Source organism: Argentina silus, assembly GCF_951799395.1.
Source record: "Argentina silus genome assembly, chromosome: 11".
Classification (NCBI taxonomy): Eukaryota; Metazoa; Chordata; class Actinopteri; order Argentiniformes; family Argentinidae; genus Argentina; species Argentina silus.
The window spans coordinates 16,442,284-16,458,427 of NC_139665.1; the positions used below are offsets into that span (position 1 = coordinate 16,442,284).

The following is a 16,144-nucleotide window of genomic DNA, read 5'->3' on the forward strand; positions in this document are numbered from 1 at the left end:
CCCGAGCGGATTGTGATTGCTTCACAATAAAAAACAAATGATTTGGAATACTTTTGAATTAACTTCCTTCCTTCAATGGTCAGAGAGCTGAAGAGATATTTTATTGGTGTACTGTACGATATCTTCTCAAAGATAGCCCTCTCAGCCAAAATGTATAGGCTGTTGTAAATACTCAAAATATGACAAAATCAAACCACAACCATCCAAGACATAAGCCATATTAGCCTCTCTATCTTACAGTCAGTCCAATTCCAAAGAGCACATTGGAAGCATATTCAACTGAAGCATAGCAGCGCTCCCACTTCTCTCTATTTTCTTGTCATACTCATCCCTTATCTGAATAATAAAGTGTTTTGGAGGAAAGAGGGGAGTAGATGGAAGGCCTGCCTTCAAGCCTGTCAGCAAGGGACTGAAAGTAGAGCAAGTCACACACTTTTAAGTGTGTGTTGGAACATAGACTGACCTTCCAGGAAAACACTTACTACATCTACTGTACAAGAAGGCGGGACAGCGTCTCGCTCTACTCAGGAAATTAAGGAGCTTCAATGCAAGCAAGAAGGTAACCGTGTGCGGTGTGCCTTCACAATTATGTGGCTCATGAATAATATTGTGTCCAACACATACACTCACCAAACACTTTATTAGGAACACCTGTATACCTTCTCATGGTGGAGGTAGTGTAATGGTGTGGGGAATGTTTTCTTGGCACATTTTGGGCCTGTTAATACCAATCAATCGCTGCTTGAATGCCACAGCCTATTTGAGTATTGTTGCTGACCATGTGCATCCCTTCATGGCCACAATTTACCCATCTTCTAATGGCTACTTCCAGCATGATAATGCACCATGTCACAAAGCAAAAGTCGTCTCAAACTGATTTCATGAACATGACAATGAGTTAAGTGTTCTTCAGTGGCCTTCCCAGCCACCGGATCCGAATGCAATAGAACATCTTTGGGATGTGGCAGAACGGGAAATTCACAGCTTGAAAGTGCACCTAAAAAATCTGCAGGAATTGCGCGATGCAATCATGTCATCATGGACCAGAATCTCAAAGGAATATTTCCAACATCTTGTGGAATCAATGCCACGAAGAATTGAGGCTGTTTTGAGAGCAAAGGGAGGCCCTACCCAGTATTAGTATAATGTTCCTAATAAAGTGTTTGCTGAGTGTATATCATAATTATAATTCTGTGGTGTCCAATGTCAAATGATAAACTATTGAATGTGCTTGTTCACAACACTGATCAGTATGCCGTAAATTGTAGAGATGAGCAGCAGTATACTTTTGTCATATGTTTGTGTTCTCTACAGACATTATAAACCATCATTGGTCTTACTGCACCAATAATCTATTCAGGTATGGCCATTCAAAATGAGTGTGACCACAAAGCGATAATAGCAGCCATTTTGAAAATGGCCGCCAGGGGGGTAGCCGCCCCACAACTAAAGCAATACGCCAATGCTCGATAATACGATGTGACATAATGATACACTGGCTTCGATACGTAACACATTTTATATTCCAAGTACAATTTGAGGGCTACATTGGTTTTCACGAGTCACCAGGGTGCTTGTGTCAAAACATTGATTGTGTAGTAGAGTGAAACACTTGTGTAGTCTGTTTGGCAGATGCCATTTTTGTCATGTGGTTTTTACGAAAACCCGGATTGGAGCTCCTCGGTCACCTGGGTACACAATTTAGAGTCGATGGCGGTTTGAAGGCTGGGGAAAAAAGGTGTCAGTCTGAGAATGAGAGCTCGAATGACATGAAGAGGCGAGGACCAAATAAAAACGTGTTTATTGAAGCAAATAAAGCCAAACGTTTTGTTTTTGTATCAGTGTGGTAGCATTGTGGAAAGTTTCGTCTATTTGTTTAATAACATTAGGCCCACAAAACATTTACGTTATCAATTGCACCGGACAACATAAACGTTGAAAGCAAGAAGTGTGGGTTACACTTTCAACAAATTAAGTCTCTAAAAGCGTAAAATTGAGTCCACTCCATATCTTATCATCCGCAACTGACACGAACGTTGTAGCAGCCTTGCGGATGGATACAAGAGTACAGCTACGAGTGAGAGGCCAACCCAGGGAACAATAAAGAAAGCCGAGAAAAAAGGGGCATAAAATAAGGCAGTCATTTACATAATAATTTCCTATTTATAAATCCGACGGCAAGTTATGTAAGGCTATCAGAGGTGTCCAGCTCCAGTGCTTGAATCTTTAATTATATAAAAGAACGGCGAGTGTTGTAGTAAAAAAAGGTCGAAAGAGAAGACAGAACGAAAACACCTCCCTACTGCAGCGGTCTCCATTTTAACTCCTTGCCCGGTCGGTACCTCACGTGTCCTGGACTGTCTTTCTCACATGACCCGTGTGTTTGTCCCCGTGATCAGTACTTCCATCTCCGTATTTCAGTGTCGCTGAATATCAGAATTTAAACTGTAACCTTCATGGATATGCTTGAACAGAGTTTGGACAGCTCTACGGGGTAAGATCGCGTCCTATGCTCACTGCACGCAATGGCTTCCAAGGCCTAGTCACCATTTTCCTTTGCAAGGCATTTACGCTATGAACAAATAACTTTTATTTTGCATTATATTGTATTTTGAAAATCCAACTAATAAAGGAGAATTACTATAAGTGATTTCTTGTGGTAGCCTACTTTGCATGTTATCGTTTGCGCAATTGACTGCTTGACTTGTAGCTAATTTGCAAAACTGCTCGCTGTCAAGAGCCAGCGACCGCTGCCTTGTAAATTGTAGGTCAGCAGTGTTTCTGCTCTGTATCCAATGTTTATTTCAGATGGGTGCCTCTCCATACGATGACACTTTCTATGTTGACAAGTTCATCAGAGAAAATATTATCTCTTTGGATAAAATCTATAGCCATGTTCCAAATTTCTCTGTCATCTGATGAAGAATCACAATGATGATACTGGTGACATCTGTCACTGGTTACATTTTTGCTTCAGAGCGCGCTTTCATTTGTTGCAATATTCATGAAATACCATTCAGACTCTGATAGTTTATTACGGTGGGCGTTACCAACTTGTCAATGTTGTAGTATTTTGAAATTGGAGGGAAAAGTTGTCTCTAAGTGTGCTGCTGCATGCAGCTTGTATTGTCTGATGGAAAATCATAACTTTTCGCCTTTTCATTTGGCGACAAACATCAGCATAGATACACCAGTTTAATACGCTCAATGCAGCTTATTTTCAAATGTAGGACTCTTTACTGCTGCAAAACCAAACGCAAGGGCCTCTGCATTGATCTCCACTTTCAGTAGATGCATTCACCTATTGTAAGATATGATGGTTTAATAGAAAATGTGTTTTTGAGCTTATGAATACAATACAACTGACTGTATTCCCTCAATGCTTCAGTCACGAGAAACAGGAAACAGAAGAGGTCCAGCTACAGGAAGGTATGTTGTGGGTGTGTGTGGGTGTGTGTGTGTGTGTGTGTGTGTGTGTGTGTGTGCGGGGGTGTGGATATGTGTGGGGATTCTAAAGTGTGTATGTTTCTCCCAGCAGAGAGTGTGGGGACGGAGGAGCATACTGCAGTTACCATTGCGAGCATACAGCAGGCCGCAGCGTTTGCGGATCATAATGTTCAATACCAGTTCCGCACAGAGAACAGTGGGGGACAGGTGAGGTCATCCAATGACTGTAGGGAGTTGTGGTTGAGTCGGTCAGTCCCACCACCCAGTGATTTGAACGGGGCAGAATGTCCATATCATGTTAATATCCTCAGTTGGTTACATTAGTTGCTATTTTTGAACAGCGGATTGCATTATCAAAACCCGACTCGCGTTTATGGTGTCAAAATGCGCAAAAAAACCATCACTAAAACGCTGAATTCGCTGAGGAACGTCATAACGCTTTCGTATTTAACAACGATATCGTTGGCGATCAAAGATAGAGGAACTATCATTACTAAATGTATAGTTTAATTTTCCTTGTAATGTTTACATAGTGGCGTCGAAAACTTCACAGCGTGGCGCAGCACTCTTGCATTCTTTGGGGAGAACCCTTAGTTGACAAGAGTTCTACCACCTTTTGACATGCAGTAATATATACAGTGGCAGTGAAATGTTTCTGTTGAAAAGACCATTGAAGGTCAGACCATTTTGAGCACACTTTTACCATAGTAAAAGCACATCTATCAATAGCAAGATGAACAACTGTGAAATGTTTCCTTTCTTTTTTTTGCCATTTCATTTCTGCACTCTCTTTTCCCTAGGTGACCTATCGTGTGGTTCAGGTGACAGATGACCAGTTAGAAGCTGCAGCTGATGGAACTGGAGCAGTCAGTGTGGTCTCCACAGCTGCATTCACTGGGGCCCAGCAAGCAGTGGCACAGGTATGTGTGTGTGTGTGGGAGGGAGGGAGCGTGCTTGCTACTCCACTCGGCACTCACAACATTAATATTCAATGTACAGTTAATATTAATTAATTAATTCAATAGATTTAGTAGGTTAATTCCTTGGGACACTTGGGGAAGTGCTGATGTCTTTTTCTCTGTCCATGGCTCTCTCTCTCTCTCTCTCTCTCTCTCTCCTAGGCTGTCATTCAGCACCCCTTCAGTAATGGGGGTAGTCCTGGGGGGGAAACTGTGGGAGGGGAGACGCGGTTCGCCTATTTCCCTGCTGGCACAGTCAGCGATGGGACAACTACGGCAGTGTCGGTCCAAGCCACCACTGACCCAACGCTCACACAGGGCGGAGGTAAGGAACCATACATTCTAGTATGAAATCTACCTACTGTAGATCTTTGTCTTATGATGACTGTTGGATAGATGATTCACTTACTTAAACAAATGTATTTGTTGTAAGTCGCTTTGGATAAAGGCGTCTGCTAAATGCCATGAATGTAAATGTAAATCTCCATTCCCTACCTTTTTGAAGTGAAACGGTGATGATTTACTATCACAGTACTTGGTACTTAAACAATGAGATCATTCAGTAATGTAGCTGATGTACAGTTTTACGTGATTACACACAAGTGTCCTTTTCCTCATTAATCACAAGACTTTGGAACCTTTTATATCTGTCTGTAATCTCTGTCTCTAATCTCTGTCTCTAATCTCACCCTCCGCTGTCTCTCAACAGGCCAGTTCTACGTGATGATGAGCCCGCCTGACGTGTTGCAAACTGGTACGCCTCGGACCATCGCTCCTCGCACACACACATACACCACGTGAGTATGGGTTAACCTAACACACACACACACACACACACACACACACACACACACACACACACACACACATATTCACTCACTCACTCACTCATTCACTAGACCATACAACTTTCTCACACCAGAATGCCCCTCTATCTAGGTGGTTCAGCCCACCTCCTCTACCCCATACCTCCCTCCCCCCTCCCCTCTCCCCATACTCCACATTGGAATGGATTCTCCTGGCAAGATTATCAGATTCCCCTCCTCTTTGCATTTGTTTATCCCTCCTATTTTGGCATGATTGGTTTGTGATTGTGTTTATACCATGAAAAAGACAAAAAAAAAAATCAAATAAACATTCAAAAGAAATTCAACAAAATCTGTCCCCCTTACCTGCAATCCCCAGAGACCTTGGTGAAAACGAGATGCTACAGCATGGCAGTTCAGACTGGTGAGAAAAAACTTTCACATCCCCTCAAACCTACCCCACTCCCACCCGTGGTAGGCAGAAGTGTGGTGATTCCTCGAGTTGAACCATTATGATTGACAGGTGTTAAGTGTGCCTGCGGGCTGATCTTGATGTGTAGATGTGGGTTATATTTTCTGACCAAAGGACCCCTTCTCTTTGGGATGAGCCATCTGATTAGTCCCAAAGATGAAACACCTCTGAGCTGATGTTGTCATCTTCTGTCCGTATAGACTGGGTTGCTCAAATTGAAAACGTTGGTTCAGTAAAACAGTATTGGAATGCAGTGTGAGAAATGGAGGCAAATTCTTGAGGCAAAATAACCACACACTGTTTTGTAATAGAGCACTGGGAATCATAAGCACTGGGAATCATTCTGAATATCTTACACTGTGTATTATTATGGTTGGGTTTTTAGCTCTGCTAATGGTGACGTCAAACCGCTGACCATTTTTTTCTCTCCTCCTGTCTTTACAGGAAGATGGATGGGCCAAGGGCACCCAGGGATGAGAGGAGGAGAGCACAACACAATGAAGGTAAAAAATAATTTTCAGTAAATAAAATGTGAATGTCCAGATGTGAGAGACTGAAACCGTTATTGTGGCGAGAATAACACCCACTCATTAAAGTGTAAATGAATGTTGGGGCGCTTAGTGGCATAGCACACTGATGCACATACCACATAATCGCAAGGTTCCTGGTACGATTCTGACCCTCGACACGTCTTGCATGTCATCCCTCCTCTCTCTCTCTCTCTCTCTCTCTCCCATCCTTCCTGTCAATTTCTACTGTCTCTATCCCAATAAAGCAGAAATGCCCTGAAAAAAACATAAAAAAAAAAAAAAAAGTGTAAATGACTGCATCCCCATGGGGGTAAGAATCAATAGCTTTTTCTTTTAGACTACGCCATCAAATAAATGTTTCTATTTGCAGTTGAGAGGCGGAGAAGAGACAAGATCAACAACTGGATTGTCACTCTGTCAAAGATCATCCCTGACTGCAACATTGACAGCACTAAGACTGGAGCAGTGAGTGTTAGGTGCTATTATTAAAGGTAGACTCTGGGATATGACGTCAATAGAAAAAGAACGGGGCAGCATCTAACGTTCACATCTTTACTTTCTCCAAATATATTTGGTATGAAGTCATATCTCAAAGTCTACCTTTTAATATATTTAATTCATACTAAGTGCTGTTATGTAATATAATCCAAGGTCGTCTTCCAGTAGAAGTGATGTGTGCAACCTCTCTACCCAGAGTAAAGGAGGGATCCTGTCCAAGGCATGTGACCACATCCGGGAGCTGAGACAGAATAACCAGAGACTGTCAGACAGCTTCAAAGAGGTGGAGAGAGTCCAGGTGGACAACGAGCTGCTCAGGCAACAGGTACGTAAACACACACACACACACACACACACAGACACACACGGATCTGTGCTTTATGAGCCAAATGTGTGTGCGGAGCTCCAGCGCGTATTCTACTGTGAGCCCAGTAAGTGCCATTGTGCGAACTGTGCGTTTGGGGTGGAGAAACTCACATTTGAGTGGTGTGTCTCATGAATATCATAGATATCCAGATATCCCTGGGCAGTTTGGCCAGCAACTATTTTATTTATGTTTTTTCACACACACACACACACACACACACGTAGAACACCTCTCTCAGCTTACTCCGCTATATTTGCATTAATGTGTGAACTTGAATGTTGTTTAACATACACTGTCCCTGTTAAATCCATTTTCTAAATTAAAATGAATAAGCAATATGTCAATTAAATCAATTTTCTTATTTACTCTGACAAATAGGAAGGCTTTATCGAAGTGTTTTTTTTCCACATTTCATAGTTCTGTCATTCTGCAGTTACCATTGTCTGATTGATTCATGTGTATTGTTTCAGATTGAGGAGCTGAAAAACGACAATGCACTGCTTCGAGCACAGCTACAACAGCATGGCATAGAGATCAATGGAGACACAACACCACAGTGATGGGCAGACAGACAGACAGACCCCCCCCCCCCCCACACACACACTCACACACTCACTCACTGGAACACTGATAAGACACAAAAAAGAAGATAATGAAGAACACATGCTCACATGCATGTATCATGAGAAATGGACACACACACACACACACACCACACAGAGATTGGCAAGAAGAGTGATGGACTGCAGACCCCTTGGACCCACACGTATTACACACCCCCCTTCCCCTTTTCCAAGGCTGAATGCTGTAATTCATGACTCTGTAGCTGAATGAGTTTCCTGCCTCTGCTCAAAGGAAAACCAAGTCTTCAAACTGTCATGCTTATCATCTTCTTCTGTGAATTATGGACAGTGACATGACAATTCACATTAATACAAAATTGTCTGTTATTATAATTCTGTTTTTAACCTACTGCAGTTCTCCTATGCTTTCTCCGCCATTTTGTTGTGAGTCATACTACTGTGTCTGACATTATTGAATTATATTGTTTTGTCATTTAATTTATTAGTTTACAATGAACATGTATTCAGAAATAAAAGACAGTTGCAGTAGGGAGACTAGTGCAAATATAGGGCTGAATTTTTGCTGTGCCATTTTTCCCGTGACCAACAAATGTAGACAAATCAGGTACTGTCGTCCTTTGTCAAACACTATTACTGAGGAAAGTTTCATTCATAGAATTAGAATATTTTTTTTTAAATTTCTTTAAGTCAGAATTGAAGGCCCATGATTTAAAGGCCTGGCTGGTTTATTGGCACCAGGCTGTATTACACTGTTCAGGCTAGTAGGTGAGAATGTAGCTCAGGTTATTAGGATGTGAGTTAGCAGTGGTTCCCAAAATAATTTCAGAGCTCCTGTCCCTTTGTACATTTGCATAAGTCTTTTGTGTGTCCCTCAAGACAGTATAGTGGATAGATTAACATACATTTTCATTTAAATATACAGTATGTGAATGATTTCTATTGGGCATTAAATCATGATCTGTATGTCTGCTTTTTGTTATAGGTCACTTTTTGAATACACTCATTGGAATATGTTGTATGACTGCGTTGCCAGGTAAAAGATGATAAATGGCTCCTGAGTAAATTCTGTGTTATAGATAATACTACTTGTAATATCCCCCATTGTTTTTTTTTTTTTTTTTTTTAAGTTTGGGAACCAATGCCAAATGATAAGACAGGACAATGTAGTGCATCCTAGGTCAGAGTAGTGCATAAAAGACGTGAGGTTCCGAAGGTTTTGTAACCAACATCCTTGTCTTTTCCATTGAAGCAATCACAGCATGGCATTTTAACCACTGGCATGATTTATTCAGATTGTACAATAAAATTGCAATGTTTATACCAGAGTATCGTTGTCATCATCGTGGTCCTGTTATAAGGCGGAGAGGGCTTGTGAGTGGTGACTAGGTATAGTATAACAGTGGGTCCATGATCAGATTTGAGTTTTGCCAGTTTGGGATAATTTTCTCCTTCAGCCTGGTCTTCGGAGGGAAACCCTGGAATCTTCAAGAGAAAATCCGCTTGTTTGAGTAGATAGGTTTTTTGTGTGTGTTGCCAAACTGCTTAAACAAATGTACCACTCCTCTCCCTGACTCCCTCTGAAATGAATTAAATCATGTCTGTCAATGTGAGAGTGATATTGGTAAACTAATAACCGAAGAGGGACCAATAAATCCACAGGTAAACTAATAACCAATTTCTCAGTATATGTACTGTAGGGGTTCTATAAAGAAGACTTATCAGTATTTATCCATGTATACTACTGTACCCTTGCATAAGTATAGAGGATCAGTTGTCCACTTGCAAGATTACAGCATGGAGAGGGAGCTCATTATTGCTGAAGGGATTGTAAATGTTTGTTATCAGCTCTTCTGCCTCACTGAGCCTCTCCTGTTTACAGTTCCTAGGACCGGAAAGAGGTACGCTGTGACACTGCGTTGTGTAATTTACCCATGTTTGAGCTTCCCTCTGTACACACTTGTTACATTAAAGTGAACCATACACAAGACTGATTGCATCTGACCAAATGAAGGAAATATGCTCTTACAAGCTCTGGCAAGGTGGAGGAGTCTGGATATTACCCTGGAGGTATTTGCTGTATATTTCTGCTTTGTGTGCCACAGAACCTGCAGAAATGGAGCAGAGCAGCAGGCAGAGGGGAGGAGAATGGGGAGGTGGTGGGGCACGATTTAGCAAAACACACAGGTGACAGGTAGATCAGGTGGGTATATATGCATTCTAGGTACAGTACCAGTCAAAAGTTTGGACACACCTTCTCATTCAATGGTTTTTCTTTATTTTTTTATTATTTTCTACATTGTAGATTAATATTGAAGACATCAAAACTATGAAGGAACACATATGGAATTATGTAGTAAATAAAAAAGTGTTAAACAAACCAGAATATGGTTGATATTTTAGATTCTTCAAGGTAGCCACCTTTTGCTTTGATGACAGCTTTGCACACTCTTGGCCAGGTGTGTCTAAACTTTTGACTGGTACTGTAAGTGGCTTGGGGTGGAGCTGAGGTTAATTTAGGCGTGGTCTGCGTCCTCCTGAACCTCATTTCGATTACACACAAACACATACTTCCACTGAATACATACATCAATTGACATATTGTAACATAAACAGTTTCAGGGGGGGCATGTCTCCAGGCACTTTTCACTCCTGGGAGGCACCAGTAGGGGACAGCAGCGAGCTCTCTGACACTTCAGAATGTGCAGTTTAGCCATGAAGCCCCTGATGCAGTGACTGACCATGCTCCTCACTGTGGTGGAGGAGAAGTAGAAGATGATGGGATCCAGGCATGCGTTGAGAGTACTGGAGAGCAACGCTATGTCCCTCCACTCCTCGCTCTCTTTACGGACAAACCCCACCACGTGGGACACATTGTAGGGCCCAAAGCAGATGGCGAACACCAGCAGGGTGCCCAGCGCCAGCCCGATAGCACGCATGCGGCGGCGCCGGCTGATGTTAGGCAGCCGAGACAGGATACGGATGAAGTTGACGTAGCAGAAGCAGCAGATCAGGAAGGGGACGCAGAAGAGGACCAGGAAGAGCTCCAGACGCACGGGGAGGAGGATCTTGAGCTGTGCCGGGGTGAACTCCAGGTAGCAGGTTCTGGGGGCGACGGAGGGTGTCGAGGTGCTGTTACCATCACCGTCAATGACGTCACTGGCACTGCCAAAATACTGGGAGGAGGGCACGATGTAGACTATGCTGAGGTTGAGGGAGGACACCACCCAGAATAGAATGCTAGCCACTACAGCGTAGCGGGGCCTGCGACACAGGGCATATCTGATAGGGAACGCTACGCCTAGGTAACGCTCCACGCTCACCGCGGTCAAGAACAAGGTACTGTTGTAGATGGTGGAGTAGAAGAGGAAACCGGTGACAGGACACAGGACGTAAGGTAGGTTCCAGGCCATGTGGTCAATAGCCTCCTTCATCTTGAAGGGCAGGAAGGCGAGGAAGATGAGGTCGGAGATGGTGAGGTTGAGCAGGAGGATGTCTATGGGGGCCGGTTTGCGGCGCACCTTGTGACAGAACGTGCAGAATGCCAGGATGTTGGCAGGTACCCCCATCAGAAAGGTGATGATGTAGACGGACAGCAACAGGTGGCTGGTCGCTGCCATGGCAATTACTCACAGACGCTTGGAGACTATCATGAAACACAACTGGAGGGAGGACAGGGCACATAGGTGTCAGTGACATCACTGTAACATTACCAAACAAATGTTTCATAACGACAATGAGATATTGACTCTCATACCTCTATCGGAATGGATTGTGCAAAATACACAAAAGCATTGAATAGATAACTGAATGGTAAAGGCATCATTGAAGTCTGTTGTTGAATTTCAAAATGTTCTTCCTCACATTCCTGTAGAGTTCTTCAATTACTTTATTGCTAGCTACCTTTACATCCTCAACATTTCTGGACAACATAGTAGAATCTACCAATAGAGGAGACAGTAAGTCTGGCGAGTGTCAAGGAGTTTCCTCAAACCACCAGACAATGTGATTGTTCATCTGTGTGAGCATTTTACATTATGCCTCAACTTGTTTTCCAGATTTGGAAGAAAGAAACAAAATCTGCGGTAAATTATCAATGCAACTAAAACTTTAAAATGATCTCTCTCGCTCCCCCACCTAAAATGACAGATAAACTCACCTCCATGAATCTTGAACATCGAGAGCCCCATGATCAAGTAGCCATCCCACAGGATCTTTAAGCGTACTGGCAGGACAGAGAGTGGGTAGGATGCTGAGTGTCAAATTAGAACACTCCTATATTTGCATCAGCTAGTGAATAATCACTAGGATGTGCTGCTGGCGGAAATTTAATAAGCTACTGTCGCAATCTTTCGCACAGCTCTGCAAACAATATCCCTCAGCAACCATTGAATGTCCAATGTGAGGTACATAGACATTGTGTTGCAATCAGTCAGTGTGAGATCGACACAACAGGCCCAGGTGTGGTACAGACAGTAGGTGAGAGGTTATATACTGTAATTTAACTTTGATAATGTATATATGAAAGAGCATGCAACTAATCTGTGGTACCACCCACTTTACCACCCACCAGAGTAAGGCAGAGTAGATACACTCTCACCATAAAGGTCCCCTATGATGCTATGTGCCTCTTCTCTTCTATACAATGTACATTATAATTTCTGTGTGATTTTGTGTGTGTGGAGGTATGAATTTGGTCATCAGTGTTTTATCCAGTTATCCTTAAATGCAATTTAAGATAATTACTCCATCTTAGAGAAGATTGCCGGAAGCAATGTCACATGTCAATGTTTGTGGTCAATGAATGATAACAGACAACAGCAATGACGTCACAGAAGGGTAATGACAGGTTGTATTAAGGACTTTATTGGCTGTAGGTTCTTATCAGCATAGAGTGATCACTGAAAACAAGCTTGAGCCTGAAAAACTCTAAAATCATGAAAGATTGACAGATTATCAGGTGATTGACATGACTTAACAAAATATACAGTACATTCAAGAGAAACACCACAATATGACATTTCTGATATTATAAGAATCTATCCTGTGGGTTTGAAAAAAGTATGTGTAATTTGTTCAAAGGATACATACAGTTTCAAAACATATTAAGATTACCCCTTTAAGATAAATCTAATGCTTTATATATCCCCTATGTCACACATATATACAGTGTTTCCATATAACCCAAATTCACTACCTCTTAAGACACATCACACAAGGCACAAGGCAAAATCACAGTCCAGACAGTATACTTCGGTATTTTTCAACCAGTGGTCAATATAATACTGAGCCCAATACTTATAAACATGCATTTACTTACATGCCCAAATGCCCACTATATTATACAGATGTGGCTCCTTTGTGGCAGACTTCTAGCTGCAATTACAGTAAGAGTGCATATAATCAGTTGGGTCTGGCAGCAGGGGTGATTGTGCTCACATACTGTTGGTGCAGCCTAGCGTTAAAAGTCTTCCAGCAGTTACCAAACGTGCTTCTGAAATCAGAGGAGGAAAAGTAGAAGATGATGGGATCCAGACAGGCATTAAAGATGCTGAGGAGAATGGCCTTGACGCGCCATTGTGGGTTCCCCCACCAGATGACCCCATATATGTGGGACATGTTATAGGGCCCGAAACACAGGGTGAACACCACCAGGGTCCCCAGCGCCAGCCTGATAGCACGCAGGCGCTGCGGCCGGGCTATGGTAGGCTTCTGGGAGAGAATACGGATTAAGTTGAAGTAGCAGAAGGAGCAGATCAGGAAGGGAACACAGAAGAGAACCATAAACATCTCAAAGCGCACCGGGAGAAGGATCTTGAGCTGGGCGTCACTGAAATCCTCATAACAAATTGTCACTTCAGTGGTAGCACCTGCAAGGTTGAAGTACTGCATGACAAAGACAATGCTGCAGTGAGCCAGGGACACCACCCAGAAAACCACGCTGGCCAACATGGCGTAGACGGTCCTACCAGGGTCCATGTATCTTATTGGATGAGCCACACTCAGGTAACGCTCCACGCTCACACCAGTCAGGAAGAGGGTGCTGGTGTAGATGGTGGAGTAGAAGACGAAACCGGTGACAGGACACAGGAAGTAAGGTAGGTTCCAGACCATGTGGTCAATAGCCTCCTTCATCTTGAAGGGCAGGAAGGCGAGGAAGATGAGGTCGGAGATGGTGAGGTTGAGCAGGAGGATGTCTATGGGGACCGGTTTGCGGCGTACCTTGCGACAGAACGTGCAGAATGCCAGGATGTTGGCTGGTATCCCAATCAGGAAGGTGATGATGTAGACAAACAGTGTGAAGCTGAAGGGGAGGTTCTTTGTTGCTGGGTCTGTCATGTTGAAAGGTAGGCTTACTATTGACATTGTAGTCACTGAGGGAGAGAGGAGAGCATCATGCTTTACAGATGGATCTGCTCAAAACTGCTGGGTCTATGTTATTTCATAACAATAATAACTGATAATCTCAGCTGACATTTTACTGTGGCATTGACCTCCTCTCATGACAGCTATTACAAGGAAACGTACAGCAAAACAGTTAGGATAAACAATACACATCTAATAACTATTCATTATGTATTTTATATGATGAGATAATGGCAAGGTGTAGTCACACAAAAGGTATTCTTAAAGGGGAAATCTGGGATTAGTACATCAGTTTCTTGATATTAATGATGCAGTATATAGCCATTGATACTTGAAGACTATAACTTATAAATGCCTCATGAGCTTAGTTCAACTGCCTTACCCCATCAGAACCCAAAATATAAGATGGTTTTATGCCATTGTTTGTAAACAATGTTAAACAAACACTGTATAGTTATATTGATGGATAGTCATCCAAAGTGCATCCAAAGCTCTGTCTATAAAATTGAGTGGTTACATTTCCCGGCCCCGTCCCTCAGCTGTTTACTCAAAAATTGGCTGAGAGATTGCTTTGTTGTTATTTGAATCACAGATTGTCCCTTTAAAGGAATACATATATTTAAACTAAATATATGTATTCCCCCACAGTGAATTGTCTATTTACAGACTGAACACATTTTCATCTTGCATTCTTCGTTTATTGCAAAACATTCATGTCATGAAAAAAAAAATTGTCTGACACTGAGTACTCAAACTTCTCATCCCCTTTCCTCCCCCTTCCCAGGGATGTACAAAATGCTTCTAAATCTGAGGAACTCTATCTTACCATTCCTATTACTACAAGAACCATTTCCAGTGATAACACTGGTCAAATTGTGCCCTCTAGCAACCAAATAAATGCTTACATCTGAGTTGCAAGTATGACAATAGATTCATAACAATTTTTCTCAATATTTTTTTTTTTATAGATGAATGTAAATATATCTGAAGCCAAGCTGACTTGGAAACGGAAGGTTAAAGATAAAATAAAAAAATCAATCATTTGCATTATTAGTCATTGGAATATGATGATGGACATTTAAGGCGAAGCAAATAGAAGATCAAGTCCATAATGATAAGTGGATGAGTATTGTAATTTGGTCAGTGTTGTTCTGCTCCAGAAACCATTCAACATAGTTCTGTAGGCGGATTTGATGACAGGCTGATTATTAAAATGAGATCAAATATGATCACATACATCTAGGAAATATTCAAATGTCATAATCGAAACTCCTTGGAGAAAAGGGAGAGAAAAGGTCATGATCCCGACGACACTTGTAAAATGACAGAGGGACATTTGATCAAGGCATTTCCTTGGGCTCGTAAACACAGGTAATCATTCACATGTAAACACATATACATATAATTCAGTGGTCATAGATTTAGCCAACAGTTTTTCACACTAATCATATTTCCAAACCAGTAATAATCAGCCTGTCTTCAAATCCGCCTACAGTTCCAAAATAAACCTTCTAGGCATACTGTAACAAAGGTTTAACAGAAGTATCTGAAGTCTATTTGCAATACCTTATGTCTGAAACAATGGCTATGCATTTCAGCCAGGTGGTCGCCCAGGGCATGGTGCCACAGAGAGGCATGTATGGGGAAATCGCTCCATCAGCAGCACCTGGCTGCACACATTCCATTAACTTGATCAGCCACTGCTCTCAATCCCTTGCTTTGTTCAGTTACGAGGGGGAAGCCAAGGAGAGCAGAGCCTGGTCAGGTGTGAGTATTTTTTTGTTGGATTTTAAACCTAAACCCTTGGATTGCCTGCTGATGTTCACTCTCTGACCATTTGAGATTTCCCAATTTTTTTTTATGTTTCTTTAAAAGTTTTAAAATAAATCCACAGGAATTTTCATTTCAAACTTACAAACCTGTGATTCTATAACACTATGGATAAGAAAATACTATGATCAAAAACATCTCTCTGATGGTGTGCTATTGAGGGTAGTGGCATTCCAAAATAAATTATTGAAGTGAATGAACTCACCGGAATTAGAGTTTTCCTCACATCTTGCCATTGTGATAGATATCTTCCTCAAATGAAGCGTCAGTTTTTATACACACACCAAT

At 42.1% G+C, this 16,144-nt stretch overlaps 2 protein-coding genes across 4 annotated transcripts; one reads left to right on the top strand and one right to left on the bottom strand.

The window, feature by feature from the left end:
• Window positions 1-2,027: 2,027 nt before the first annotated feature.
• usf2 (upstream transcription factor 2, c-fos interacting) lies at window positions 2,028-8,626 on the top strand. 3 transcript variants are annotated; one of them, XM_083680394.1, is made up of 11 exons: window positions 2,034-2,494; window positions 3,389-3,429; window positions 3,539-3,654; window positions 4,248-4,367; window positions 4,569-4,731; window positions 5,116-5,203; window positions 5,592-5,636; window positions 6,129-6,187; window positions 6,585-6,679; window positions 6,909-7,037; window positions 7,550-8,626. In XM_083680394.1, the coding sequence occupies exons 1-11, from the start codon at window positions 2,457-2,459 to the stop codon at window positions 7,637-7,639; spliced, it is 984 nt and encodes a 327-aa protein (XP_083536520.1). In that variant the 5' UTR covers window positions 2,034-2,456; the 3' UTR covers window positions 7,640-8,626. The 3 variants fall into 3 exon arrangements, with proteins under 3 accessions (XP_083536521.1, XP_083536520.1, XP_083536519.1); XM_083680393.1 differs by having other exon boundaries at window positions 2,035-2,494; window positions 3,536-3,654; XM_083680395.1 differs by lacking the exon at window positions 5,592-5,636 and having other exon boundaries at window positions 2,028-2,494; window positions 3,536-3,654.
• A 1,652-nt stretch (window positions 8,627-10,278) lies between these two features.
• On the bottom strand, window positions 10,279-13,999 carry LOC310812575 (uncharacterized protein; the record flags this gene model as incomplete). Its single annotated transcript, XM_083681198.1, has 3 exons — window positions 10,279-11,288; window positions 11,820-11,885; window positions 13,144-13,999. 3 exons carry the CDS (start codon window positions 13,997-13,999, stop codon window positions 10,279-10,281), a joined length of 1,932 nt encoding a protein of 643 aa, XP_083537324.1.
• Between the last annotated feature and the right edge of the window lie 2,145 nt (window positions 14,000-16,144).